This window comes from Cryptomeria japonica, chromosome 9 (assembly GCF_030272615.1).
Source record: "Cryptomeria japonica chromosome 9, Sugi_1.0, whole genome shotgun sequence".
NCBI classification, from domain to species: domain Eukaryota; kingdom Viridiplantae; phylum Streptophyta; class Pinopsida; order Cupressales; family Cupressaceae; genus Cryptomeria; species Cryptomeria japonica.
The window spans coordinates 563852246-563879429 of record NC_081413.1 but is presented as its reverse complement, the minus strand read 5'-3'; the positions used below and the strand labels follow the sequence as shown (position 1 = coordinate 563879429).

The 27184-nt window shown below is 39.9% G+C and overlaps 1 protein-coding gene across 3 annotated transcripts in view; it reads right to left on the bottom strand.

Moving 5' to 3' along the window:
- The window catches only part of LOC131070903 (uncharacterized), a 225433-nt gene that overhangs the window by 19506 nt on the left and 178743 nt on the right, over positions 1-27184 (bottom strand). For all 3 annotated transcript variants that reach the window (XM_058006585.2, XM_058006577.2, XM_059211334.1), the window contains one exon: positions 10714-10853. In XM_058006585.2, coding sequence (XP_057862568.1) covers positions 10714-10853 — 140 coding nt within the window. The remainder of the gene's footprint in view (positions 1-10713; positions 10854-27184) is intronic.

Genomic DNA, 27184 nt, shown 5'->3' with positions numbered 1-27184 from the left:
CTTCTCCTTCACCCTCCGATTCCGAAGATGATGTCAGTTCCTCACTAACCAACTACGTCCCAAGGTCTATGATAAACTTCCTTCCTCCATTCTCCATAGACAAAGTGTTCTTCTTCCAATTGTGGGTGGCCTTGGCTGCCACCAGCCACCCTCTCCCTAAGATCTCATCATACCCTTTTTTCTTTAGTGGGATTACCACGAAGTCCAGTATGAAGGGTTGCGCCCCAATGGTAACTTGTTGGCCCATTAGTGCCCCGATGGATTTGATTCCATGTTGATCTGCTCCCAGCACATTGAATGTAGGTGGCCACAGCGTCGGCTTCCCCAGCTTCTGCCAGGTTTCTTCTGGAAGAACATTCACTCCTGATCCACCATCGACGATGGTATCGGCTAGAATGGTGCTAAGGATACCCATCTCCACAATGGCCGGATTCCTTCCAGTGTTAATTGCCAGCAGCATGGGGTCTATTGCAGACCCCCCAGGAACATCTGTGCGGTGGTTGGTATTGGTGCATGGTTGGGAGAGATTATTTAGCAACGTCGTTCGTAATTGAGGCATCGTCTGGAGGAGGTCATGTACCTTCACAGGCACCTCCAGTTTTAAATTTGATTTAGTATAGCCTCCTCCACCTTCGGTCGGCTGGAAGTAGCTGTCGTACCGTTCGCCTTCGCCCTCTCTCGTATCTCTTTCTCAATTTCTTCCCGTGCTTCCCGTACCCTTCGCTTCTCTGTCTCCGGGTCTGGGCACGTTGATTGTCTGGCTTGGGCGCGGGTTACGGCCAACACTTCCTCTTCTTTGGTTTCCTCGATATTGAGCAAGTTGTTGCCAGACTTCGGGTAGGTGGCGTCTTCGTGGTCTCCCGGTCCGCACCATTTGCACAAATATTCTGTGGCCTCTCCCTTCGGGCAGTCTCGAGCGATGTGCCCCCACTAGCTGCATGCTCTACATTGTATCATTGGTCGGCCTTTGGAGTCGTATTAGATCCGGCTCCTTGTATTGTTATTATTGTTATTGTGGTTCCGCGCTCCCCACCGGTTATCTCGGTAGCCTCCCGATGTTGCATTGTTGTTTGCCTGGGAGCTGCCGGTACCGCCCGATGTAGTTGGTTGTTCCTGGATGAGCAATACTTGTTGGTTTCGTGTTTTCATGTTGTAGGGGCATTCCCTGATGGGATGCCCCATCAACTGGCATATATCACAATAGGCCTTCTTTGGTAAAGAGCCTTTCATGTGGCCGTCTGTCTTACATTCCGTGCACCAAAGCTCCCCTTTGTCGGTCTTGCTCGGACCTCCCTTCATTACCTTCAGCTCTTTCATCATCCTCAGCATGTCCTTTTGCAGGGCTTGCACCTTTTTGCTGAACTCGCCATCGCTGCTGCTTCCCTCGGAAGAGTCATCATCCTCGGACGAGCTATCCTTCTTCTTTTTCTTCTTGGATGTCTTGGTCTCACTCTCGAGATCCATCGCTCTCTAATATGCATCTTCATACGAGGTTGGTGGAACAATTTCATCTTCTTCTGGGTGGAGTGTTTCAGTCCCTCCACGAACCATCTCTTTTTCAACCCATCCGCTAGTTGACTCTCCATTTTCCCCAATAGTTCTTTGAACCGCCGACTATAGGCTCGGACAGTCTCGTTCTTGTTCTGCTTTGTGTCATAGATTTCAGCTACTATTTCATTGTCATCTCTGAGGAGACGGAATTGTATCTCGAACTCCTTCAGGGTGGGCCATGTGCCGACTTTGGCCTTATCCATATTGGAGTACTAGTAGATGGCCACTCCCCTTAAGGTTGCTGGAAATTGCGTTACCCATTCGTCCTAGTCGATAACATTGTTCACTGACCATATGGTTTCATAAGTGCGACAATGGCGGATGGGATCTTCCTTCCCGTCGCCGTTGAACTTCGACAGCTTTTGCTTGCCATCCCACCGCTAGGTCTCACTCCTCTGGTGCCTTGTGTGCTTGTACCTGGTGATCCTCTGCCTCCGCCTCCTACACCTGACCCTCCACTCATGGGTCCTCCCGAGAAGGTTGCTGACTCTGAACCGAACAAATTGCCTTGTGTACGGTACCCTTGTGCTCCCCCGGCACCTTCGACCGTACCGTCACCTTCAGTCACCTCCCTCTGGTTGGTTGTCTCCTTGTGGTTGTCCTTTGAAATGGACAAGTTCTTTAGTAGGTCTCTGGTAGTGTCGATCAGGTTTAGACTTCGCCTTGTTTGTTCCACCAACTCTTCACGACTTCTTACCCTACAGTGGTATTCTGGCGAAATGTAGAGTTCTCCTTCGGCACCCTCCGTGACTCCTTCTAGGTTCCCTTGGGGCAACCCTATGACAGTGTAGAAAGTATATTTCTCTCCGTCTATCTCTGCCTCCACAACCTCCGTGACACCTCCTGGGTTCTCTTTGAGCAACCCCTTGGCCGGTCGTCCCTTGGCAAGCTGCCTTAGCCTACACCTTCGTTCTATCTGTTGTCTGAGATTCAACGCCCTTTGTGCCACTTCCCATTCGTCACTTTGTATCTTTTTATTTTTGTCCTTATTTAGTATATTGGGCATAAATCACTTTCGTACATAGCAAGCACACACCATGTACTAAAAAAAAAAAAAAAAAAACTTTTATTACTTTCCCTTTAGGCCACAATTTATGTAAACATTGTGCCAGGATTATTATAGGGTTCAACTTCCCCTTCGCCTCTTTCCATCACGCTCTGCGTCCCAATGACGATTGTTTTCTTCGTACTGTCGGAGGACCTTTTGGTGTCGCTCCTCACGAGCAATCTCCTCTAGGCGGGTTCGCTGTGCCAGTGATGCCTGTGCAAGCAACCGGGGGAGGTGGTTCATCAACCGATTTGCTGCGGGGCTAACTTCCAGTGCGGTCCACATGGCACTTGTTGGGACTTCAGCCTCCGTGGCCTCTCTTCGGACGTAGGTCTCGATGGCCGCATGAAGCAGGATTGAGAATTCCCTCATTGCAGTGTCTTCTCCGTCGTAGAGTTTTGTTTGTGCGTCGTTGGCCTTTGGGTTAATCTCACCGATGGTTAGGCCCATCGTGTCTGTACGCCATCCGCTCCTTCCTTTCTTGAGTATGTCTAGGCAACGGCGCCAAATGTTTGCCACATATGAGTAAACGTTTAAATGCAGAAAGTAAATGCATAGAACATAATGAGAATATATTTAAGAACCAGTCTCTATATTAATTCAACCGTCTATGTACGTCAAGTGCTTATAACATTACATCCAGATACGACTATCATGATGCTACTTCGAAGGAAAGGTATGCAATATATAATACCCGAAGGGGTGCGACCAACCATCGCGTCCAACTACACTTCGCGAAGACTAACTGACTGTCGTAACCCATAATTACCGACGACAACATAACATAATGATTATTCCCGACAACAAGCATCGCCATACACGAACAACTCCACTAGAACTAGTGCAAGATACCATTACTTGAATGCATATCAATAATTGAGCAACAATCAAACTCAAGCAATTTTAAAGGTTCCAGTTGACCACACAAGGCCCGTTTACAATCAGTAAGAAGCTAGTGGTATGGATAACGAGTTTCACAATACATCAAATGCAACATTCCATCATTTAATTTAAATGCTTAAACTAACATCAAAGATTGACTTGAGAAGACAAAGAACCATGCAATAGGCTTCAAAGATTGAATAGAAACACCATAGCTTCACTGTTTCATTAATCCAATGGCCAAACAACAACAATTCTTCAAGTCTTTCTCTTGTCACTTAAAATCTCTATCTCTCTATTCACTATTCTAGCACTTAGCCTATTTTTCTCCTATTCTATATTCTTATTCACCATTACAAATGAAATGAGTGGAGTTTATATAGGACTCCCAAATACAATGAAGGGCCGAGATTGAATGAGGATCAAGGGCCAAGATTTCGTCACCTAAACCCTAATTACTGTTTGATACAAATGAAACCCTATCTAGATAATTATCATCATGAAACAACCAATGAGAAAATAGCATGTGCTGGCATGGAAATTGAGGAAGAATCCTCCAATAGGAAAATGGAATGCCAAGTGGGATCATAACAAACTATCTTCTAGAATCTAGTTCCCTTTCTCATGTTCCTTTCTAGCATATTTGATGAATCTAGTCACCATGTCATCTATCTCAGTCATCGGGATCTCAGGTAGAGATTTCAGCTGCTCCTCCATGTGCATGACCTCGTCAAAAGCTGTGAGGATGGCATCCTCCCATTCAAGTTCGAGTTCTTGAGTTTTGCTTGCCAAAACTACGAACTCAAGCATATCATTCATTCATTCCTTGATGATCATTCCATCAGCCCCATGGAAGATAGCTCTTATTCTTTCCTCCAACACCTTAGCCTCTATAATTGTTTCGAGATCAATCTTTCTTCCCAAAACAATCTGCACTACTTCCACTATCTTATCATGGATTCCGTGCATATCATCTCGAACTTGATTACATCTGTTTCCAATCTCCTCAAAAATGATCTTCTTCATGTGAAGTAGGCCACTCCATCATAGAAGGCTAGGTGTAGTTCCTTCTCTTATCTTCTCCCTCGATAGGACTTCCCTCGGTGTTTTCCTTATTACTTGAAGTACTGGAATGATGACATCTCTAGGACACGCAAATGCTTCAGAGGCCTCTATGAGGATATGAGTTCTCCTAAGGACCTTTATGACTGTATCAAGTGTCTGCATTATGTCCTTCATGAATTTGCTAACTCTAGTATATGAATTCTCTATCCATGTATCCATCAACTGTGCCGAATTCCTCATCTTTTCCATATGATCAACTGATTATGGGGGAAGCAAGGGAGGCGGTGTAGCTGTTGGGCTTTGATGTGTCAATGGCTGTTGAACATAGTTCCTCCACGCACTTATCTCCCTTTCTAATCTTCTATTCTTTTCTACTTCAGCTCTCAACATGTCATTGAGTGCCTTCAATGAATCAGTCACATCACCAATAGCTTGCTCGGAGGTGAGTGGACCTAGATCAATGGTTTCCATGTCATACTCATCTGTTGTGGTCTCTCCTTCATACTTGTCAACGTCAACCCTTGGAGTAGCTATTTGCAACTTCCTTGATCTCGGATCATCTCTAATCACCTTTGACATCTTCGTAGCTTTCCTCTTCTCGGTGACACCTTGAGTTTGGCTTAGGAGACTCACTATATCAAATGTTTGCTCTTCTTCGACTACTATTACCGCTTGAGCTAGTCTTTCTTTTAGCCATTCCAAAATAGAAGATCTTCCTTCTTGAATTTGTGCTTCCTCATGTATTTGCTCATCTCTTGGTGGTGAAGTAGTCTCATGATTATCTTCTTCTTGACCTCCTTCGATCTCTTGAATGAGATGAGTGAGATCTTCTTGTTCTTGAGATGCCTTTTCCTTGCCTTTATCATTGTGGATTGTAGACTCTGCTGATTCATTGGCTCGTTGACTCAACTCCTTTTCTTTCCTTAGTTCTTCATGTCTGGAAGAAGGGTAACTTGGATTTGATTTATGTTTCTTCTTCGAAGATTCCTTTTCTCCACGATCTTCCTTTCTCTTTGATCCTCTTGAATGAGATGGTTGAGGTGCGATACCACTCGCACTAGCTTCAACTTCATCATCTGCTCTTTCTTCTAAGTGGACTGCTGGTGCTATATTTTGCTCTTTCAACTTTTGGTGTTGTACATCTATCCATATGCAAGTGTACTCCAAAAATGGCTTTATTAACTCTTTCAAATCATCAACCTCCATATCTGCCCATTTGAATTTGACCTCTTTGTCTTCCTTGGCGTAAGCTGCTTGGAGATATTTGCCACTATCTTGAACTTGATCAGCTACGTGAAACAACTTGCCTTCCCTAATGAAATCGAGAGATAGTCTGGAATACATCTTCATTTTCACTTCCACATCATTTTGAACGTTGATCCAATAATCTTCAAGAGGCCACTGATGTCCATACTTCTTCCCCAAAACTTCTTTTACTTGGCTTGAGTGAATGTAGTGCTAATTCTTGCTCGACATCTTCTACTACATGAATGGATGGGCATACCTCAATGGAATCTCCAAGTATGATAGGGAAAGAAATACCGGCTCCATGCTTATGCCTATATACTTTGATATATGCCAATAACTGTCTCACTACCTCGAGTAGCACCACTCTATTTGTTGGGTAGCGCGGCAACATGTAGGGAGGAACAGGAGATCCTTGAACTCTGATATATGTGAACCTGGGAAACTGGATGAACCACGTATCATGTTGTTCTACCAAGGCCTGTGCTTCTGGAGAGAGTCCTTGCTGCAAGCCACCGCGAAGTGTCCTTGTGATGTGCATAGTGAATGTATCATTCACCCTCCTGTAGTGTTATTTTGGTGGATGCTTACGTTGTGGATAACAATCATACACCTTAATCTCTCCAGGTCTTCTTCCAACTACGCCCGTGTACATGAGCCCTGGATACTCATAATTTCTTGAAATGGAGTATATGACGTAGGAGCTCATATAGAATGTTCTAGTGCGCATTAGCCTTATTAACTCTATATCAATGCTATTGCTAATGAGCCTCGCCCAATTGATTGCCTTTTTGTCATGAGTGACAGTCTAGATAAAGTAGAACATCCACTCCTCAAAGTATGAAGCCTCAGGTGCACCAACCAATCGATGGACTAAGGTGATGAAGTCTCTGCATTCATCATTGAAATCTATCCTATGCAGTCTATCGGGCCATCTGCTCCTTCCTCCTCTACTCTTCTTCAACCAAAATTTGTCAATGATCTTCGAACAAGCATCTGGATCATCATCATAGGTGGACTTAGCTCCTTCCAAGCTTATGTAGATCATGTCTTTGGGCTCGGGTAGATGAAATGTCTCGCTGATTGCCGTTTCCGAGAGATACGCGAGCACTGTTCCATCTTTCGCCGCAATTCTCCAAGAGGCAAAGTCATAGTGTTCAACACATTCTACAATGAGCTCATAGCATTGCACCGTGGGAGGAAAGCCAGCTGCATTTATGATCCCACTTTCGATCATCTTCTTGGCTGTAGTTGTAGGTTCATTGATGTATGATGGGTGCCGGAACTTCTTGGTGTCGAACTTCCCGAGATTAGTGTCTCCTACTTTGCTCCAATGTGACATGATCCTGCTTTCGAATGCACTTCCCTTCAAATCTTCCTTGATAAGCGCTTGGTGGGAGAGGATCCTGTTTGTTTGGAAGCCGCCATCTTTCACCTATGAGAGATATATAAAATGAATCTTGCACCTTAAATATGAAATCAATTGCTAAATAAGACTGATTTACTCATTATATGCATTAGGAAGGTCTAATTTGCCTTAACAAAATAACTATTAATCCCAAATCAGACCTGCTCCTAACCTTACATCAGTCTAAATGATGCACTTACTTCTGATTTCTGAACTTCAACTTCAAAATGTAATTAATGATGAGACTGCTAATGCTCAAGGGTTCACTGTATTCTTAATCCTTTGCTGCTGAAGGATGAAATTCGCCCTCCAACCTGTTAGAATTCGCCCTTGAGAGGATGATATTACTGCTCTTTTGCTGTTGACAATGATTGAATTCGCCCTTTCCTAATGAGCTTCTCTGATCTGCACTTTGAAATTCGCTGACTGTTGATGAAATTTGCTACAGATTGCTGGCTGCTGATGAAATTCGCTTAAGAGAGAAGGGATAATTTGTTTGATTTGATGTTGAAATGAATATTTTGAACTCTCTTATAGGCGATCAAGGTGAGATGTTGTGTCTTTTCCTATGGAGGCCGACTTGGCTAAATTAAACAAAATAACAAATTATTCTGGCCGACCTATATCTTGATTAATTTCAAATTAATATTGGGCACTAAAGTCATATTTGGTTAATTTTAATGCATTGCAGATAAAGTCCGCTTTAAATTGTTAACTCATGAAGTGCATTTTGTGTGAAATTCGCTCCTAATCATCAACTCATGAAGTTCGCTCTTGATCTCTAACTCATGAAGTCGCTTCAAATTCCTCAAACATGAAGTTCGCTCTCAACCTCTAACTTATGAAGTTCATTTATGCTTCTCAATACACCTGAATTCGCTCCTCTACCTTTGATCATGAATTTCGCTCCAATTTTCAAATTCATGAAGTGATGTTGAAAGTCATTGATGCAAGCTTAAATATGAAAGTATCTTTAAGGATGTGTTCTCACGAAGCTTGCTTCTCTCACCTAGCTTATTTGCTTGCCTTTCTCAACTCATGAAGTTTGTTTAAGTGAAATTCGCTCCAAGTTCCTAATTCATGAAGTTCGCCTTTGCATTTTGAGTGAAATTCGCTCCATTTTGTTGATTCATGAAGTATACTTGTGAAGTTCGCTCCATTTCATTGATTCATGAAGTATACTTGTAAAGTTTGCTCCATTTCACTGATTCATGAAGTATACTTGTAAAGTTCGCTCCAAATGTCTCAAACATGAAATTCGCTCCAACTTGTCAACTCATGAAGTCGCTCTTGATCATCAACTCATGAAGTTCATTTCAAATTGAATCCATTCAAGGTAAGTGCTATCAAAAATCCTTCGTTTCTCTTTCTAATTCGCTCATGTAGGCTCACTCATGTGTTCTCATTGATGAAGTTCGCTCCAAAAGGCTAAGTCATGAAGTTCACTACAAAAGTGCAACTCATGAAGTTCATTCCAATCTTCCAACTCGTGAAGTTTGCCCTTGAACGTTTGAACATGAAGTAAGCACTTTCAAATTTCCTTCATTCTTCTACTTTAAACATGAAGAAGTTCACTCCAAGAGGCTAAGTCCTGAAGTTCGCTCCAAGATGCCAAGTCATGAAGTTCGCTCCAAGATGCCAAGTCATGAAGTTCGCTCCAAGATGCCAAGTCATGAAATTCGCTCCAAGATACCAAGTCATGAAGTTCGCTCCAAGATGCCAAGTCATGAAGTTTACTTGTGAATGCTTGAACATGAAGTAAGTGGTCCCAAATTTCTTTCATTTCTTCATCTTCTAGTTCGCTCATGAAGCTTTGAAAGTGAAATTTGCTCCAATTTGTGAAATCATGAAGTTCGCTCCAAAAGTGCAACTCATGAAGTTTGAACCTAGAAAAGATTTAGAGATGAAGTGGATCACAAATAAGCTTGTCAATCATTTCATTGCACATGAATTCAATCCTTGTAATAACTTATTCAAACGCTCAAATTCATACTTACACATATTCCCAAACAAGGCACTCAAGGGAAATTCACTCATCTACGTCTCAACATGAAGTGAGTTCACTTAGACTCGAGCATGAAGCTAAGGTTTTGAGGCTTAGAGAATGAAGTGAATTGAAATCTAAAATTGCCTATTTGCACATCGCCTTGATTCATTCTCTCCGTCTAAGCTAGCAAGATGAGGCCTCTTTGAAACAACCTTGACCAAAGGTGTCTAAAGCAATTGGAGTCTACCTTCAACCTTGAACTCTTGGATTGTCGCTACTAGCAACTTCTTTAGGCTTTTCAGCTGGACTCCTGATTAACTGATATGACATGTAAACCCTATAAACTCACTCATTTCACTTGCGAAAAGGGGAGAGACTAGACTAAGAGGCTAGGACTTAAAAAGAAAAAAAGGGGGGTCTTCATTTTGGTGGGGCGATGTGTGAAATGGTCACAACAGGTATTAGAACATTTTAGCATATCTATTTATTTAATGTATTTTAGGTGTATTTTTAGTTTAATTAGATTGTTTCTAGTTTTGCATTCAATGTACGATTGTTTCATTAGGAAACATCGTCTTTGTAATTGCCTATATGTACATTCAATTCCTTTAATAAAATATGCAATTACTTGGAAACTTTTCTGTTTCAATAGTGTGATCTATTTCTCACTTATAATATAGCAAATGATTGATGAATATGTTTCCCTCAAAGTTAAGTTTCCAAACCTGAACCAGGAATTTTATTTAAATTAAATCTTTTGAATGATGATTACAACAAATAATGGCAGCTCAGTTAATTTCTTGAATATACTGCTTCCTTACAGAATATAATGAGTTCAGATTTTTCCAAGCACAACTATGTGTATGTGTTAGAAATATATTCATAAGCTATAGGGTTGATATCTTGCAAAAGAAAAAATAACTAGCACACTCAGTGCAATGGACTGAACTTTTAAGCTTGCAATAGTACTAGGCTGAAGCAAGAATATTATTTCAATATATTTTTGTTCTCAAAATAAAAAATAGAATTTAATGAATTTTTGATAACTATAAACAGGAATCACAATTCCTCACAGCTCAATAAAAAATAAAAAATCTAAAAACAAGGGCATTGTTTTCGAGTTGTAACATGTCCTTTGGACAGCAGCACAAACAGCAAGCTAGTGAGGATATTTAACAACCAAAATATCATATTTCTAATTTTGTTTCACAAAGAGTAGGGAGTAACCAACAAAACAAATTATTTAATTCATTGCCAAATAAATACCACTACCACATTCTATTACTCTCTAGATGATGGGATATTTCTGATGAATCAAGATTCCAGACCACTAATGAAATGCAATTCTCTTAGCATGAGACCTTTTCAGTTTTTTAATATTTCAGAAACTTAGGCCTGCCCCTCAAACTGCAGCCCATTACTATTCTTTCCTTTTTTATATCAATGGAAACCACAAAATCAGTCATCTGAACTAGATGTATTACTTCTAAATCCTTGAGAAAGATTTTTAAAACAGAAATTACCTACCTGCTCAACTGGATGAAGATTACAACAGTACCAAGAAGAGTGCTGGCCACAACTGTACTATCTGCGACATCTAAGAGTATGCCATTCTTATTGCATGCTTTCAAGCCATCATCATTTGGGACCTTGTATGAAAATGAACCCTTCATGACAAAAGAAAATCAATCTTCACATTTTCAAAAAACTCCAAAATATAACCACTTGTTCAAGTATCAACAATTGCATTTTGAAGTACTATAAAAGGCACGAATAAGTGTCCTAGCATCATTATCAGTCATTATGTCTACACATTCAGTGGTTTCAAGAACAATGACAAAAATAATGTTGTCACCAAAAGCATGTTTATCAAAATCCTTGTTACTGTGGTAAATAATTTTCAAGGGAAAAGCAGATTCAGTTCATATGACAATAAATACAACCACAAAAGAGATTATATATAGATGAGCCCACAAGCAATTTGTCAAAAGAAATCCTAGCCACAGAACAAAGTGAGGACCTGACGAAAAAATATCATATCTCCCACTTCTTAAAGAAGAAAAAAGAAAAGATTATCAACAAGTGGGATAAAGGCATAAAAAACTCCATGAAAATTATAATAGTAATGCACAAATAATGGGCGTCACAAGCATCTTCAACCTATATCTAAAAAGAGCATGTGAAAAGGAATTGGACAAAAAAACATGGACTGAAAGATGAATGCATAAATTTATCTAAATAGTAAGAGTCCCAAGGCCAAACTGTAGAAGAAGGTGCACAAGACATTAGCTTTAAGAACTGAACAGGAAGATGAAGGCCTCTAGTGATCCATATCAAAATTAAGTCCCGTGTGGTCTGCAATGGAATGGTATGAAGACGGAGTTTCTCTGAGTTTCCACGAAAGGAGGACACGGACAGAGTTTAAAGAATGGCAAAAAAACCTAGATTTTGGGGATGGCAGTAGGACAGGTTTTGAAGATGGCAAATTTTTCCTAGATTTTGGGGTCAGCCAGGGATAGCTTATATCTATATATATATATAAACATACACATACACATACACATACATGTGTATATAAAAGCCACAGTTAAATACAGAATTGAGAATATGGCTAATAATTGATTATTTAGTGTCAACTGTCAAATCATGTATATTAATGATAAATCAAAATGATTTATATTAATATCATAGTAAAATTACTCAGATTTGGGATTGATTTACCAAACTTTAAGAATAATTGTATTTCAATAACTCAGAATTTAATTAGGAAAAACTCTGACAAAAAACAGTGTTTTCCATCCAGCACAGCACAAAACAAACTTCATTTTTGTTTTTTTATAAACAGAGTGAGGATTTGAGGATGTCCATGGTGCATGTTGTTTTTCCTTCTTATAAAAGTAAATTGTAACAATGAAAATGACAAATGATGAAAAAATAAAAAATAATGTGAGCTAGGGTATTGCAGACTGAAATAATATTAATTTTAAGTTGAAGGACCTTGTGCACTAAAGGATTAGGATTTTGTTCTTTTTGTTTCTAGGCAGTTTCTAAGGTCTAAGTTTGACAAGGTTGGGGAATGTCCTAATGTCCACAAGACGTCATAGGGACTTTAGATACAAAAGATTATGAGATTCAACCAAGGCAACTGATGTTTTAATGTTCTATAATTTAAAATAACTCTTTTATAATATTGCATCAATCACACAGCAGTTGAAACGTGAAAGTGATGAAAGCATAAAAATCAAATCCTTAAAATCTTTTTTTCATTCTCTACAAAAAACTTACAAGGAAACCTCTACAAGACCATTCACCATAGCTGCACGTTATTTTATCATTGTGTATATTTCTTCTATCTTGCACCTATCTTATACTATTTAGCAAAAAATCGAATCTTAAAAAGCTCCTAATCTCTCGCAAGAGATGAGTTGAAAGACAAGTATAAATCATTAATGCTATCTACAATTTATTAGATTTAATCAGCAAAATAAAAGAATTTCACTTTTTACTAAAAGTAAAATGCAAAATTCAGTATCTTGAACCCTGTTGTGACGTTTTCACACATCGCCCCATTGCAAATGGGGACCCCCTTCTTTTTAGGCCCTCCCGGTTTTTTGGCTTGCGTTTTTGTGGTCTTTTCGCAGCAGTCTCGTCAATCTCTTTGCTTTGCAAGTGTTCGAGGATCATATTGGTCAAGTCTGCCTTTCGTTTGAGCAAATTCGGTTAAGTCTGGGACTCGTTTTGTGAATTTTAGGGTTTTTTGCCTTCTGTCCTAGATTTTAGGGGTTTCTGTTAGGGTTTTGGGAAAACTGAACATACAACTGGAATCAAGACCCTTCAAGGAACCTCCCAATAAAATTTGAGCCAAAACGGAGCAACTTTCTATTTTAGAAAGTTCGTATTTTTTAGGGATTTTACTAAGTCTCGGATTGGTCTAATTTTGCCAAAAATTAAACTTACTATTTTTAGTAAGTTTCTATTTTTAGTAAGTGCTTTTCTGACCTATTTTGCCCACACCTTGACATTTTGAAACACTTACTATATTGGAAAAATCTATTTTTGGCAGGTTCTTCACAGGAAAACACTGAAAGCTGAATATCTCTGAAGACTGAACGTTCCTGAAGACCATTTCTAAATCCGGAAGAGTCAGAAGGCAAACAAGTTGGATCAAAAAATGGTTGTTTGGAACTCCTATTCCAAAAGAGGAAAGCATGCAAAATCATCCAAGTCCAGAAATTCACATCAATCCACCAATGTCATCCTGATCCGAAAATGGCCTAAAATTTGACTAAGTCCAGAAATTTGGAAGATCTTTCAAAATCCAGAATTTGCATTATGATTCCTATGGACTTATACTTAAATGTTATATTTCATATCTATATCCTGATGAAGAGCCTGGAACTTGTGAAAAAATTCCATGGATCCTTGGCATTAGCAAAATTCTACCCGAGTATGTAGTTGGGCGCCAAAGTGAGGAAGGCAAGGATAGATGGAAAATTCCATGAATCCATGGCAGAGTGAAAATTCCGCCCAAGTATGCAATTGGGCACCAAAATGAGTCAGGCAAGGATAGATGGAAAATTCCATGAATCCTTGGCATTAGCAAAATTCCGCCCAAATATGCAGTTGGGCACCAAAATGAGGAAGGCAAGGACAGATGGAAAATTCCGCCCAAGTATGCAGTTGGGCGCCAAAATGAGGAAGGCAAGGACAGATGGAAAATTCCATGAATCCATGGCAGAGTGAAAATTCCGCCCAAGTATGCAATTGGGCGCCAAAATGAGGAAGGCAAGGACAGATGGAAAAATCCATGAATCCATGACATAGTGGAAATTGCGCCCAAGGATGCAGTTGGGCGCCAAAATGGGTCAAGCAAGGATAGATGGATAAATTTCATTGAATCCTCCACCAAGTCAAAATTTCGCCCAAGATGAAGGACAGGGGCCAAAACCAAGGAGGCATGGAGGATTCACAAAATTCACTGAATCCTCCACCAAGTCAAAATTGCACCCAAGAAGAAGAAATTCCAAGAAAGGTGAAAATTTGGCGCTATGTCAGAAATTCCTTCCTTCATGACAAAATTCCAGGAAAGGTGAAAAATTGACTAAGTGTTTGAAATTTCTCCCTTCAGGACATAGCTCTTGGAAATCATGAAAATTGGCTAAGGCATGAAGAATTTCCTTCCTCGGGGTAAGCAACAAATTTATTTCCAAAGGAGAATTCCTCCACAACAAGAAATCACATCCAAGGATGAATTGAAGATAAAATTTGTAAGGCAAGGAAGGAATCAGGGATGAACTAAACAAGAAATTTCCCCCAGGAAAAGTTTTTAAAAATCCATTCCCAAGCATCAAATCACATCCAAATTTCAAAACATTTTACAGATTTGGATTTGTAGGAGAATTCTCTCTCTCCTGGACCGTGGAACCCTAATTTGGAAATTTTCCTAAAAAATAGGAAATGTGCAGAATTGATGAAAAACCTTCTCTGAGCAAGGAAAGTTGAAGAGACTTCAAGAAAATTCTTCTTGAATTGAATTTTCCCTCTCCAACAATTCCAGATGTGCAGGAGCAAATTTACGACAACGAGGTCCACTTGCATGGCGAGGATCTATTGAACACGTGGCAGTAGAGTGCCGCATTCATTACCGGAATATTTGACCAAATGGTGACCCGATCATTGCATGTTGAATTTATGGCAGATTCCTTTTGCATGCAGCCGCCCCATGTGGAAATGATGGATCATTTATGACATAGTGGGGTGATTTTTGCATGGATGAATATTCAACGCATGTTAGACGAATTTGAAGGAGGTGGTGCATTTAATGCGCAATGGATGCTATTTTGGGTACTTTTGAATTAATTGTATATGGGCATGATGGGTTATTAATTGGAGATTCCTGCCTTGTTGCATCATGTGTGGAGAATCTTTTGCGCAAACCCTAATTACGGTTTTGCATGTAATCATGGCCTGAGGCCTATATAAAGGGTGACCCCCCTCATTTGTAAAGGAGGAGGGAGCTTTGTATGAAATTGTTGCGATAAGTTTTGAGATAATAACAGTGAAACATTGTTCTGTGATGGTGTCCACTTAAATTATTTTTTCAAAGCTTGCATGGTTTCACCTTCCTCACTTAGATTAGAAGTAGTAAAGTGCTTTGATTTCAATGGAGAATATAATGGTGTTTGATGAATTTCCATGGTTCATACTTTTTGCATCTTGCTGATTGTAAGTTGCAGTGTAAAGTTAGCTTGAACCCCCTAAATTTGTGCTAAGTTCGATTGTAGATGGTCGTTTGGATTGCGCCGTTTTTGGGTATTCAAATGTACTTTCTCGATTTGAAAATCCTCTAGCATCCCTAGAAGATTGCACCATTTCTTGCGGAGTTGTGGTTGTAGTTGATCTTGGCGAAGCAGAACTTGGTTTATTTGGAATTTGTCCACCAGAGCACTATTCATTGTTATCACTGCCCTTAGGAGTAGATTTAGATCCTTCTGAACGCTTTCCTTTTTCTTTCAGTTCATTTTAGTCCGTTCGAAGTAGCAGCATCGTAGAATTGTCATATCCGATGACGGAGTTCTAGCCACAACAAAGAGGTGAAAGAATGATGAAAACGTAAGGCCCCTTGGATTACCAGCAATCACATCAGCCAACTAAGTCACATCCACGCATCGAAAGAACCTTGGAGTCGATTGTTTGAACTTCTTGCAATCTTAGCATGCAATCGTACTTTGATCAAGAGAGAGTAAAGTGACCATTAGGTAACTTTATTTTGTGTTCGACGCAGTGTTCCACGGGCATTGGGGACGGGGGGACGGGGGGACGAGGGGGACGCGTTTCTGGGACGGGGGGACCAAGGGCCTAAATTTGGGGACGGCGGGGGGGACGGCAGGGGGACGGCGGCGGGGGGGGTGGCGGGGTGGTGGTGCTCATATATATACATATAGTATTTGAAAAACTAGTTTTGAAAAGATGTATAACAGTATAACAGTATAAGAATTAGATTTCAAATGAAACTATAGGAAATACCAAGATTAGTAGATTACTTAGATTAGTGATACGTAACTAATTGCTAATTGCCAAAACTAAAAGTAAATAAAATTTGACAAATGAAATTGTCAAATTGGAGATTTCTCATTTCTATCATATGAATATCAAAAAAGGAAAACGAAAAATATGAATATCTGATGCCATTGCAAAGTCTATAATAATAAAGATGATTAAATGATTCATCATTACAATGAGTAGCCAAATACAAATACGTGTAGCAATAGCATTACAAAAGAGACGAGTCAAATACAAAATGACAAAACTGAAAAGTGAAAACTCAAACTGTAGCTAATGGAGGCCTCTAATCATCTGCAAACTCCTCCTCACTGGAACTGCTGGACTCCTGAGGATCAAGGTCCCTCAAGCTCACACCAACTAGCCCTGCATCTGAAGTGGTAGGATCATCCTCATCAATCTGTGAAGGCTCCTCTGGCTCTACATCCCATCGTGTCGCTGGACTCTCCTTGTACATAAGTGTCTTGCGGTCAATGAGACGCAAAGCACTGTGTACAGCCACAAGCTTCTCTGCTCTCTTAGAGGTAAGTCTGTTCCTCTTAAGAGAGTGGATGAAGCTATATGTAGACCAGTTCCTCTTAGCAGCTGAAGAACTGGAAACCTGGGATAGCAGACGGATGGCTAGAGTGGTGGTCAAAGATTTCGGGCCATGACAAGTCCACCACAAAAGTGGGTCCTCTTGTGCCATAGTGTCTATATCCATCTTTGCCGCATCTGAATAACCTCTAAGAGTGGCAAATCTTCCCCACTCAGTGCGCATTGTGCCGACATCTCTGGAATCAAACATCTTCTCTATGCACCTAAAGAAACCCGCCTTCACCTCATCATCCTCAATCGGTGTCATTCTACCCGGTCTAGCCTTGTACCACTTAGGATTCAAGGCAAAGGCAGCCATATGCAAAGGAGTGTTCAACTTGTCCCATCTACTCTGAATGATAGGCCGGATTTGCTCATTGTAGAATGCTAGAGAGGGGTCCTTCACTCGCACAGCAGCCCTCATCTGGCCAAGCATAGAGTCAATGCACTCATACACCTCTCCAAGGTTAGGTGCATCCCCATCCCCATATCTGATCACCTGGAATACTGGAGAAATGATTGAGACAATGTATTTCGCATCAGTCCAAAACACATCACTCTTCACTATCTCCTTCACCCTTCTCCCCTGCTCTGTCTTGGCCTCAGCCCACCTATTCCACTCATTAGTCATAACCATGAGTTGCAATGCCTCTTGCAACTCAATCATTCTCTCCAAGAGAATGAAATAGGATGCATATCTAGTCTCAACTGGTTTCAAGAACTCCTTCTTCGCGAAGGTCCTGAAGAGTGCATGTGAAACGTGGTGGTTGCAGATAAACATCTGCACATCTCTCGCATCGGTGACCACTCCTCTAATCCAGTCAATCTTCCCCATGCCCTTGAGTGCATTGTTCATGGCATGCACACAACATGGGGTCCACCAAATGTGTCTATAGGCTGCCTCAACGAGTCTCCCTGCTGCTCTACACACATAGGCTGCATCTGTCACTACTTGGACCACATTTTGTGGCCCAACCTCCTCAATAGCCTCCCTGAGGACCTGAAACTGGAAATCAGCATCTTTACGATGCCCTGTACAATCAATTGCTCTAAGGAAGTATGGGCCCTCTGCACATGTGACCATGACGTTGATGAGTGGACGATGGCTAATGTTCGTCCACCCATCCATAACTATGTTGCACCCCGATGCCGCCCAACATGCCTTCATCTTCTCCATCAAAATATTGATCTTGGAATAGCTTTTATCCAAGATCGAGGTCCTCATTTTCGTCTCCCCTGGTGGCACATAAGATGGTCCTCCCTTGGCCACCATATCTATCATCTTCCTATAATAAGGAGACCGTGTAACATGAAATGGAATGCCATTGGCAAAGAAGAAATTGCCAATGGATTCATCTATCTCATCTCTCAGCTACACATTAAACATATCAGCAATGGGGTTGCTCTGTGGTGTATGCAACTTACGTTTCCCAGCCCTGGTAGCAGTAGAAGTGGAAGTAGATGGAGATCCAAACATCATTCCTCCCGCCTGCGAAGCATGATAAGTATGTGGCACTGGCACATTCTGGCTGTCATGAAGTGATGCCCTAGCAGACAAAGTAGTAGGCATTGAAATATTTGTGTCATCTGGAACCCCCCAAAGCCTGTTAAACTCAATTCTGTAATGTATATTTTTGGGTTCCTCCAAAAACTTACAATGTTTCACGCCTTTTCCTCTCCAAAATAGAAAGTGTGCATTCACCCTGCTAATGCTACCGAACCATTCTCTGTCACAAATATTGCACTTCCACTTCCTTGTTCCCCCACTTGAATGTGATGCAGTGCCTTGTACTGATATTTGTGAAGCAAACTGTTTTAGAGGAGACTTAGGATCAAAATGACCCCTAGCATATGGTGCCAACAACTCTGAAGGGCAACCTGTACTAGCTGCTGCACTTGCCATAGAACTAGATTGGGCTCCAGGATCAGCCCCATGGTCACCCCCCTCATTTTCAGGTTCATATTCTGAATCATTCTCACTATGAGAATGGATTTCCATGTTATCTTCACTCATGCCTTGGGAGCTCATTGTGAAATTTTCAAATTGACACTGCATTTCACAAAATAAAAATAAAATCAGCCTTGTTTAACAATATATTTTTAAATTTTTTTCCTATTCATCTCAAAATGAGATTTGATGTTGAATCTTGAGGGCAAAATGATGAATCATTTTGCCCTCAAGATTCAACATCAAATCTCATTTTGAGTCTTGAGATGAATAGGGAAAAAAAATTAAAAAAACCAAAAATGACATAGAACAATGAAAATCAGAAAGTAAAACAAAAAAAAAACAAGAAGAAGTTGAAAAACCCTACCTTGTGCTTGAAAAATCTCTCCAAAATGTAGAAGAATCTTCTTCTTCCTCTTCTTCTTGCTTCTTCTAGCTCCTATCACGCTTGTAGTCACTTTTCTCACCCCTTCAATCAATCTTCTTCAAGTATTTCCTCCTCTTCAAGCTGCTGGAAAAAAAATCAGTTTTGCAAAATGAGAGTGAAATCCAAAATAAACATGCTTTTGTGTTGTTTTGGGGGGTAGGGTGGGGCCCACGTCCAATTAGGGTTACCCCTTAACCCCCCCCCAAAAGCACATGTTATAAAAAAACTTAAAAAAATAAACAAAACTGTCTTTTTTTGCATGGGAACGCGGGAGACGCCTGGGCGTCTCCCCGTCCCTCGAGAGACGCCTGGACGTCTCTTGAGGGAAGGCGTCTCCCACGGAGACGCCCAGACGTCCCCCAGGAGACGCCCAGACGTCTCCACGTCCCGGCGGCGTTTGGGTGGCGGTGGCGGGACGGCGGGGGACGTCGCGTCCCCGTCCCCGCGTCCCCGAGACGTCTCTGACGGGGGGACGCGCCCAAAAAGGGGGGGGACGCGTCCCCGTGGTTCACTGGAACTTCGACGCTGTCATAAAAAACACACCAACAAACCCCACTTCCACCACATTCAAACTGACCCTATGCAAAAGTTCCTATCTGAACTATAAACTCAACACTACTTCCTTGCAAGGAAGGAATTCTGCAAAATATCATGCCCCCACCAAGTACCAGATTGCAGCCCTTATAGATTTTGATCTAGGTGATCACAGCGTAGTAGTACCCACATAATAAGACAATTAAAGATGGTGCCAAAGGTATGTGATAAGGTGATGCTAAGATATAGAAGGATGTAATTAAAATTTAAAAATAACAGCGGCAAAGGCACTATGGGACTTTTTCCTGGTGAAGATTTAAAAGAGAAACAAAACGTAAAAAGAAAAGGATATGATTAGAGGAGATTTATTTTTATAGTTAAATAAATAGAACACATTCAAATGATGATTATAAGGTAAAATTATTGGAATATGGTGTGCAAAAGTTGGAACCACCCTTTGATACTTATATAAAATTGTGAAAAACTAATTTTGGAGGGGGAAGGAGAAAAATATACGGAGAACAGTACAGGAAAGAGGAATAATTAGAGAAAGCACACAAGAGTAAATAGTTAATTGGGCATTGGAGAAGGGGCACACAGTGTGTCCAATTCAGGGTACAATGTACACCTAGGAGTGTCCTAGCTAGGGCTGAGTTTTTCATGCCGTGAAGGCATACAGGGTTCCGTGTAAGAACCATGTCCTTCTGGAGTGCTTCCTTGCCTGGAAAGCCTAGACCTGTAACTAATCCTCCGTGTGCCACATAGCAGCCTCTGCGGATTTTCAAAGATATGTATTGATATATATTTGCAGATATCTCATTGGTTAATTTACTATGGCATGTTAATGTTATTAAAGCTCATTGTTTAGATATTTTGCTGCACAATATTTAATATTATGCTTTAATTGTATTCTAAATCAATAAATAGGTAAACGTAGTTGTATTAAATAAATTACCTTTAAAGTGCATTTAATATTGTATAAGAATTTTATATTGATAAACTAATTACAATAAATTTACTTGGGGTAAAATGGAGATTACAGAAGGGTTGTAACTCTTTCAAGAGCAATGGTTGTGACTCCTTCAAATATGAAAAGTTGTCTCCCTCAATAACAAGATATAAAAGGGAGATCACTTCCATGGGGAGAGGAGGAAAATCAATCAAGCAATCAATCATCAATCAACACTTTGTGAAGAAATATTATATATCTTTCCTACTGAGCTACACCCAAAGAGGACGAAAACCCTCCAAGATAAATTAAGAGTTTTAACAACAAAACCCTTAAATTCTCTTAGAGATCTATGGACAAAAACTTGTATTCTCATTCTCATATCTTTGACTGCATTATTCAACAAATGAACACATGTTCAAAATATATACTTGTACTTTTTTTGCAGTGTCATGTCCCCACCATGTCAAGATGAGTAAACCAATATGACATACCCATGAGAAACCTCCTTGTATTATCTTTATAAATGATGTGAATCAGGAACAGTGGATAATATAATATATATGACCATGATGAATAAGACCAAAGCTACAAAGGCAACTAATGACAAGGTGGCTCGGACATTCTATAAGATCTTGGAGAAAAGGTGGTGGGGTTGAGATAGCGAATGGGGAGTAGTATGTCAATGACTTGAATAATACGGGAGCAATCTATATAACATCAGGCACATGTTCCCATATTAATATATCAAGCCACTGATAATATGAAAAAAAAGAATACAAGGTGCTGAGCGATCAAGAGTCAAACATTTGACAACAAGGAAGCTGCAATAAAAGATTATAAGAACAATTGGCCTTAAGTTAATTCACTACCTTAGAACGACTAAGGCATACAATGGAGGTGATTAATAAAAAAGAATCAATTAAGGTAGTGTCATGGGGAAGAATTAATAAATCATAGATTATCATGTGATGAGTATGAACAGTAATATAATGAAAGGAATGGTAACTCGGAGCAGTGACTAGTCAAAGGCTACGGTTGTTCCAAAGGATGCAATTAGTCAGAAGATTAAAAATAATGCAAACAAATCAGCAAACAACGATCACACTTAAGCAGCGATTTGACATACAAATTGATTTGTGTTAATAACCAATACTCATAGAAATAGTGCGATTAGAACAAGTAACTAATACACATGTACAAGTGCGATTAGACAATAGGAATTATTTATGAAGGGATACAATCAAGAAAGGGATATGACTAGTTGCTAATGGAGAGATGCAACCATTCGGGGTTGTGTTGACGTGTATTTTGTACACAGCCTAACACAGAATAAAATACCTAAGGGTATCTTATCCTCTCTTGAGAAAAAGTCTCTAACTGCTGAAGATTCGCATAAAGGATCAGTTAGGATGACTCCAAGGTTCCTTTTGGTAGGGTCTCTACATGTGGATAAGCTCGCCGTGGTATGATGTGATTTGCTGGAATCACAAGGGGACTTACATTTGGTGATTGAATTTCCGATCTACTTTGCTAGAACACAAGCTCTCACTAACTTAGATTAAAAAAAGGGGAAAAGGAAGGGGGTGAAGAGAGGATCTATTCCTAATACTAGGAATGTAGGAGCAATGATTTGATTTTTGATGAAACTCCAACTAGGTCTTGTTTTGACATCAATGGAACATCTACACAAGGCTAGTGCGATCTTCTAAGGGACGCTTTATGATGTTCAAATCATCACCGCAGGCATAGATACCATCCAAGTTGATGCATATCAATGAAGAAGCGACAAATTGAAATTGAGCTTAGGCTGAATGATTCCAGTTGACTACGCAAGGCAAGTCTGCAATCAACGAACTGCTAGTAGTATGGATGTACGAATTCCACCATTAATCAATCACATTTCCTCCATTCATCTAATCATCTACCATCTAAGATTGAAGACTCAACAAGAAACCATGCAAATTGCAAGAAACGACACACTTCACCATTACTTCAATGAAAATGGAGTTTGTTTACAATCAATGGCAACAATTTCTTGCCTTGTCCTCCTATTCTACTCTAATTGCTATTCTATTTCTATCTTCTAACTATTCCAACTATCTCCTAACTCTCTAGCTATTGCTTACAACTCTCTCTAATTTATTTCCAATTAGCCTTTACAAATGAAATGCCTGGGCTTATATAGTGCCCACAATACAACTTGATGGCTTAGATCAATTCAAGATCAATGGCCAAGATTCAACAATGAAAACCCTAATTAGGGTTTGTTACAACCATTACATAACATTTAATGCTTGACCAATGACAAAATTGTATTGCTTGGACACATGTCCTCTCTAGAAAAATCGACCAATGGATAGCCGGGGTAGGTACATCGGAGTTTGTGCCACCTTCCATGAGTTAAGTACACTGAATCTGGACATGCTGAGGTGGACCTCACTGATTGGAGAAATGATGACTAGGACGCCACCTCATTTGACACTTGTAACTTGGTAGATATTCAACTTGATGTTGTTGAGAAGCTTGCTTTAATTAATTCATCTGGAACTATTTACTTCTTCAACGAGCCCTTGTTCTAACTCCTTGTGTCCTTGATGTGCAGGACGATGATGTACCTCGCCTTGGAACGCTGGATTGAAAGAGGTCGCCCCTGTCCTGGCTTGATCGTCCCGGCGAAGACCGTCCTTGATCCGGCTTGATTTTCCTTGATGAGATCTCCATTTGATGCCTACACAACATTTCAAAATTAGTAACATGATTTTGCAATACATAACATAAATTAGAGAGCAAATTTTAGGAAACTTAATGATAAGTCCTTTATTAATCATTTCCTAAAAAACGATTGGGCTACTGGAATTCAAAATTTCAAAATTCAAAATTTAAGCTATGACGATCAACGTTCAAAATCAAAACAATAAATCCATATCGCCATACCTCTCTTGAGAGCTAACACTAGAATGCAAAACAAGGAATTTGCCTAGGCAAAATCAAAATTAGATGGCTTCAACGTGATCTTCTTTAAATGAACAATCCCTTTATCAATTCATCACCCTTGAGGATATCTTTGACGTGGTCTTTGGCAAGTTTGCCCAACTTGAGACTAAGCTCGCACTCCTTTGATGATGTCTGCGCCCTCCTCTTGAATGACAATTTCGCACCTCCTTGTCTTCTCCAAATCGCATGCTAATGAAGGATGTTAAATGATGATTTGAAATGAATAAACCACCTTCCCTTTATAGGCGCTTACCTTCATATTGATCTTAGGCCGACTTTGGTAAATAAGACAAATTTAAAATAAACTTAAAAGGCCGACCCTTGTAAAATGAAACAAATTTTAAATCAAGTGCCCCATTTGATTTTTTATTAATTAATAATTAATTATTAAATGCCTTTATTATTTAAATTAATAAATTTCGATTTTTATAAAGGCAAAAATAATTAATAAATATCAAGCGCAAATTTTAAATGCCATTTTTAATTAAATTTGCAATCCATCGATTTTAGCATTTAAAATAAATTTAAAGAAATGTGTTTGAGCGCCAAATTTTTGAAAATGAAATAATACGTACCTCATCGCCTTGGTCCCTGACTGAGGGACAGGAGCGATCCATCAATTTGGTCTTGATCCTTGCATTTTCGACGTCCAAAATCTTGATCCTTACGTTCAAATCGGCATTTTAGCTGGGTCCTTCAAGTTTGATTGACTTGTTTGTGCGAAGGAATGTCTTTAAGATGTGATATCGCCCTGGTCCCTTGGAGAGGGACAGGAGCGATCCATGTGTTCTAGCTAGAATTTGCCACCTTTCAACCTTTGTTCCTCGTTCATTATCTTTCAAATGGCGTCCTCGATCTTGCCCACCCTTGCATTGTCTTGATTTTGAAGGAGCATGAGTGTTTTTGTAAAAATCGCTTTGGTCCTTGTCCAAAGGACAGGAGCGATATAGGCTCCTTGGCTCAATTGATAACATTTTGACGTCAAAAACCTTTGTATATCATCTTCAAAAGACATCTTAGACCTCTTACGACCTTGCAAAACCTTGACCCCACGTGATTTTTGCATGAATTGGCCAATATAATAAACATCGCTCTGGTCCCTTGGAGAGGGACAGGAGCGAACTTCAACACTTTGAGCTTATGCTTGCGTTCTCTAACTTGCCATCACTTTCATCGCGTAGAATGAAGTCCCATTGATCCCCTTGGATACTTGATGTTTGATAAACTTTCAAAATTTAGAGCCTTATACAAATTTCGCTCTGGTCCTTCAGTGAGGGACAGGAGCGAAATTGACCCTCTAGGCAAAAACTTCATCATTTCATTGTTTTTGATCAAGTCTGGATGTTCTATCATGCTCATTTCGTCCTTCACCATGCCTTTGATGTCTCGATTCGTCCAAACAAGGTCAGGAATGGCTCAACTAAGCATTTTCGCTCTGGACCCTTGGTGAGGGACACGAGCGATTCGCCTTGGTCCCTTGGAGAGGGACAGGAGCTTTTTTCGCTCTGGACCCTTGGAGAAGGACACGAGCGAAATTTGACTTTTCGCACTCTCTATCAGGATAATTTTTATGGAATATAACATTTAAGTATAAGAAGGAAATGTCACTTATACTTTAAGTTATATTCCATATATACTTTCAGGATGTTTGAGAGTGGTTTCAGACCTCCAGGAGTTATATTGCAAAATCTAGTTTTTGGAGGTTTTTTCAGTTTCCAGACTTAGTCAAATTCAGGATCAGGACATTCCAGACTTAGCCAAATTTCAGGATCAGGACCTTACTCAAGCCGGACTTACTTATCCATGTGATCCCCTGGGCGACGTTCAAAATGCAAAGGCTAGCTAACAAAACCCTAAAAAACCTCAAGAACAAACCCTAAAAAGCAAAAAAAACATGGGTCCCCATTTGCAATGGGGCGATGTGTGAAAACGTCACAACAGGTTGCAAGTTATATAATGAGGGTCAAAGGAGAACAAGAGAATAGGAAGGAGATGGAAGGAAAATAGAGAAAATAGGAGGGAGATCGATTTATTCACCTTATGGACTTAAGCACTCTAAGAGCCTTACAGCAGCCAAGTAGAGTGGAATAAATCCACCATTAGCAAGAAACAAGATCGCAGGTGCATATCAAATTATTCAGAGAAGACATGATCCCAAGAACATTGCACAAGAAAAAAGAGTACGTAGCAGATACAACGATACCTAACCTCAGACCAGCGATCATATGAAGCCATCGTTTAAATCGAAATTAGAACATCACATACAAAGTTTGACAAGATCAGGAACAGTGATAATAATATTCATTGCATGTCAATTAGAATAGTAATTCATTCCCATTCATATAAGAATCACCACTACATTCAGATTTCAGAAAAGCAGATCCACTCTTAATATATCAATGATCAGGCATATAAGAAATCACTTATTAAGTCAAGAAATAAAGCAGAAGAAATTGCAGGTCTGACCACAGCCATTGCAAAAGGGAACAAGGAATCCACCAACCGTTATTAACATTGGTAAGTTGTATCAGACTTTCCTCTCTGCTTTCTAAAATTAATAATCTATTGAAATTCATTCTAAATCATATGGAGAAATTGCTATACTGTTTATCAGATATATATGAACATGTTATCTTAATTCTTATAGTGATCATAATAAATTGAATGCAATGTACTAGAGATGTTCAACTATTAGAGATACATTATTTGATTACAGTACTCTAGTCTATCCTTATCATGGCTGCTAAATTGTTATGATGTACTTAGAAGGAATTATATTTGTCATCTTATAATAGGTTACGATTAATTCATCTTAGTTATGCCATATGCATTATGATAAGAAGTATGTTTCTCTAGATAATATTTATGAATGTTTGTGCACCCTTGTGGAGGAAGGGTATGGATGTGACGAAGGGGTAACGAGGGGCTCGTAAGTAAGCCATCCTTGGATGACCAAAGTGGCATCGAAGCTTTGATGGACCTTACACAGAGGAGTCAAAGAACCCAATCACAATCCCTACCCATTCCCCCACAAGATTTGATAAATAAGAGAAGAAGAGTTGATAGGTGAGCCGGTGAGCCACCACGTGAAGCAAGAAGGTTATAGAAGGCAACCTTTCTTGGGATTGGTGTAGAAAAGGCTCCAAGCAAGCCTTCATCTCTCCCTCTCTCGAAACTTCTAGGTATTTTAAGTTGATTATTTGATCTAACCCTAGCTATGAGATGAGCACGTATTGTATTTGTTCTTATGTTTTATATGCAAGATCCACATGTAAGAGTTCATTTGCTTAGCAAGTTATTATTTGGTAAGTTCAAATCCTAACCCTAATTTGTAATTCATATGTTCTTTAGGTAGAAGTGATTCAATTTGGGAAGGGAGACATTACATGCACCAACATGTTTGTTGCTTTACAAACAAGGGCAACATCTGTAACAACTTGGACTATATGTGATGCCCTCACCCACTCAATGTTGTCATGTTCCCTCCTTGATCATTATATATATA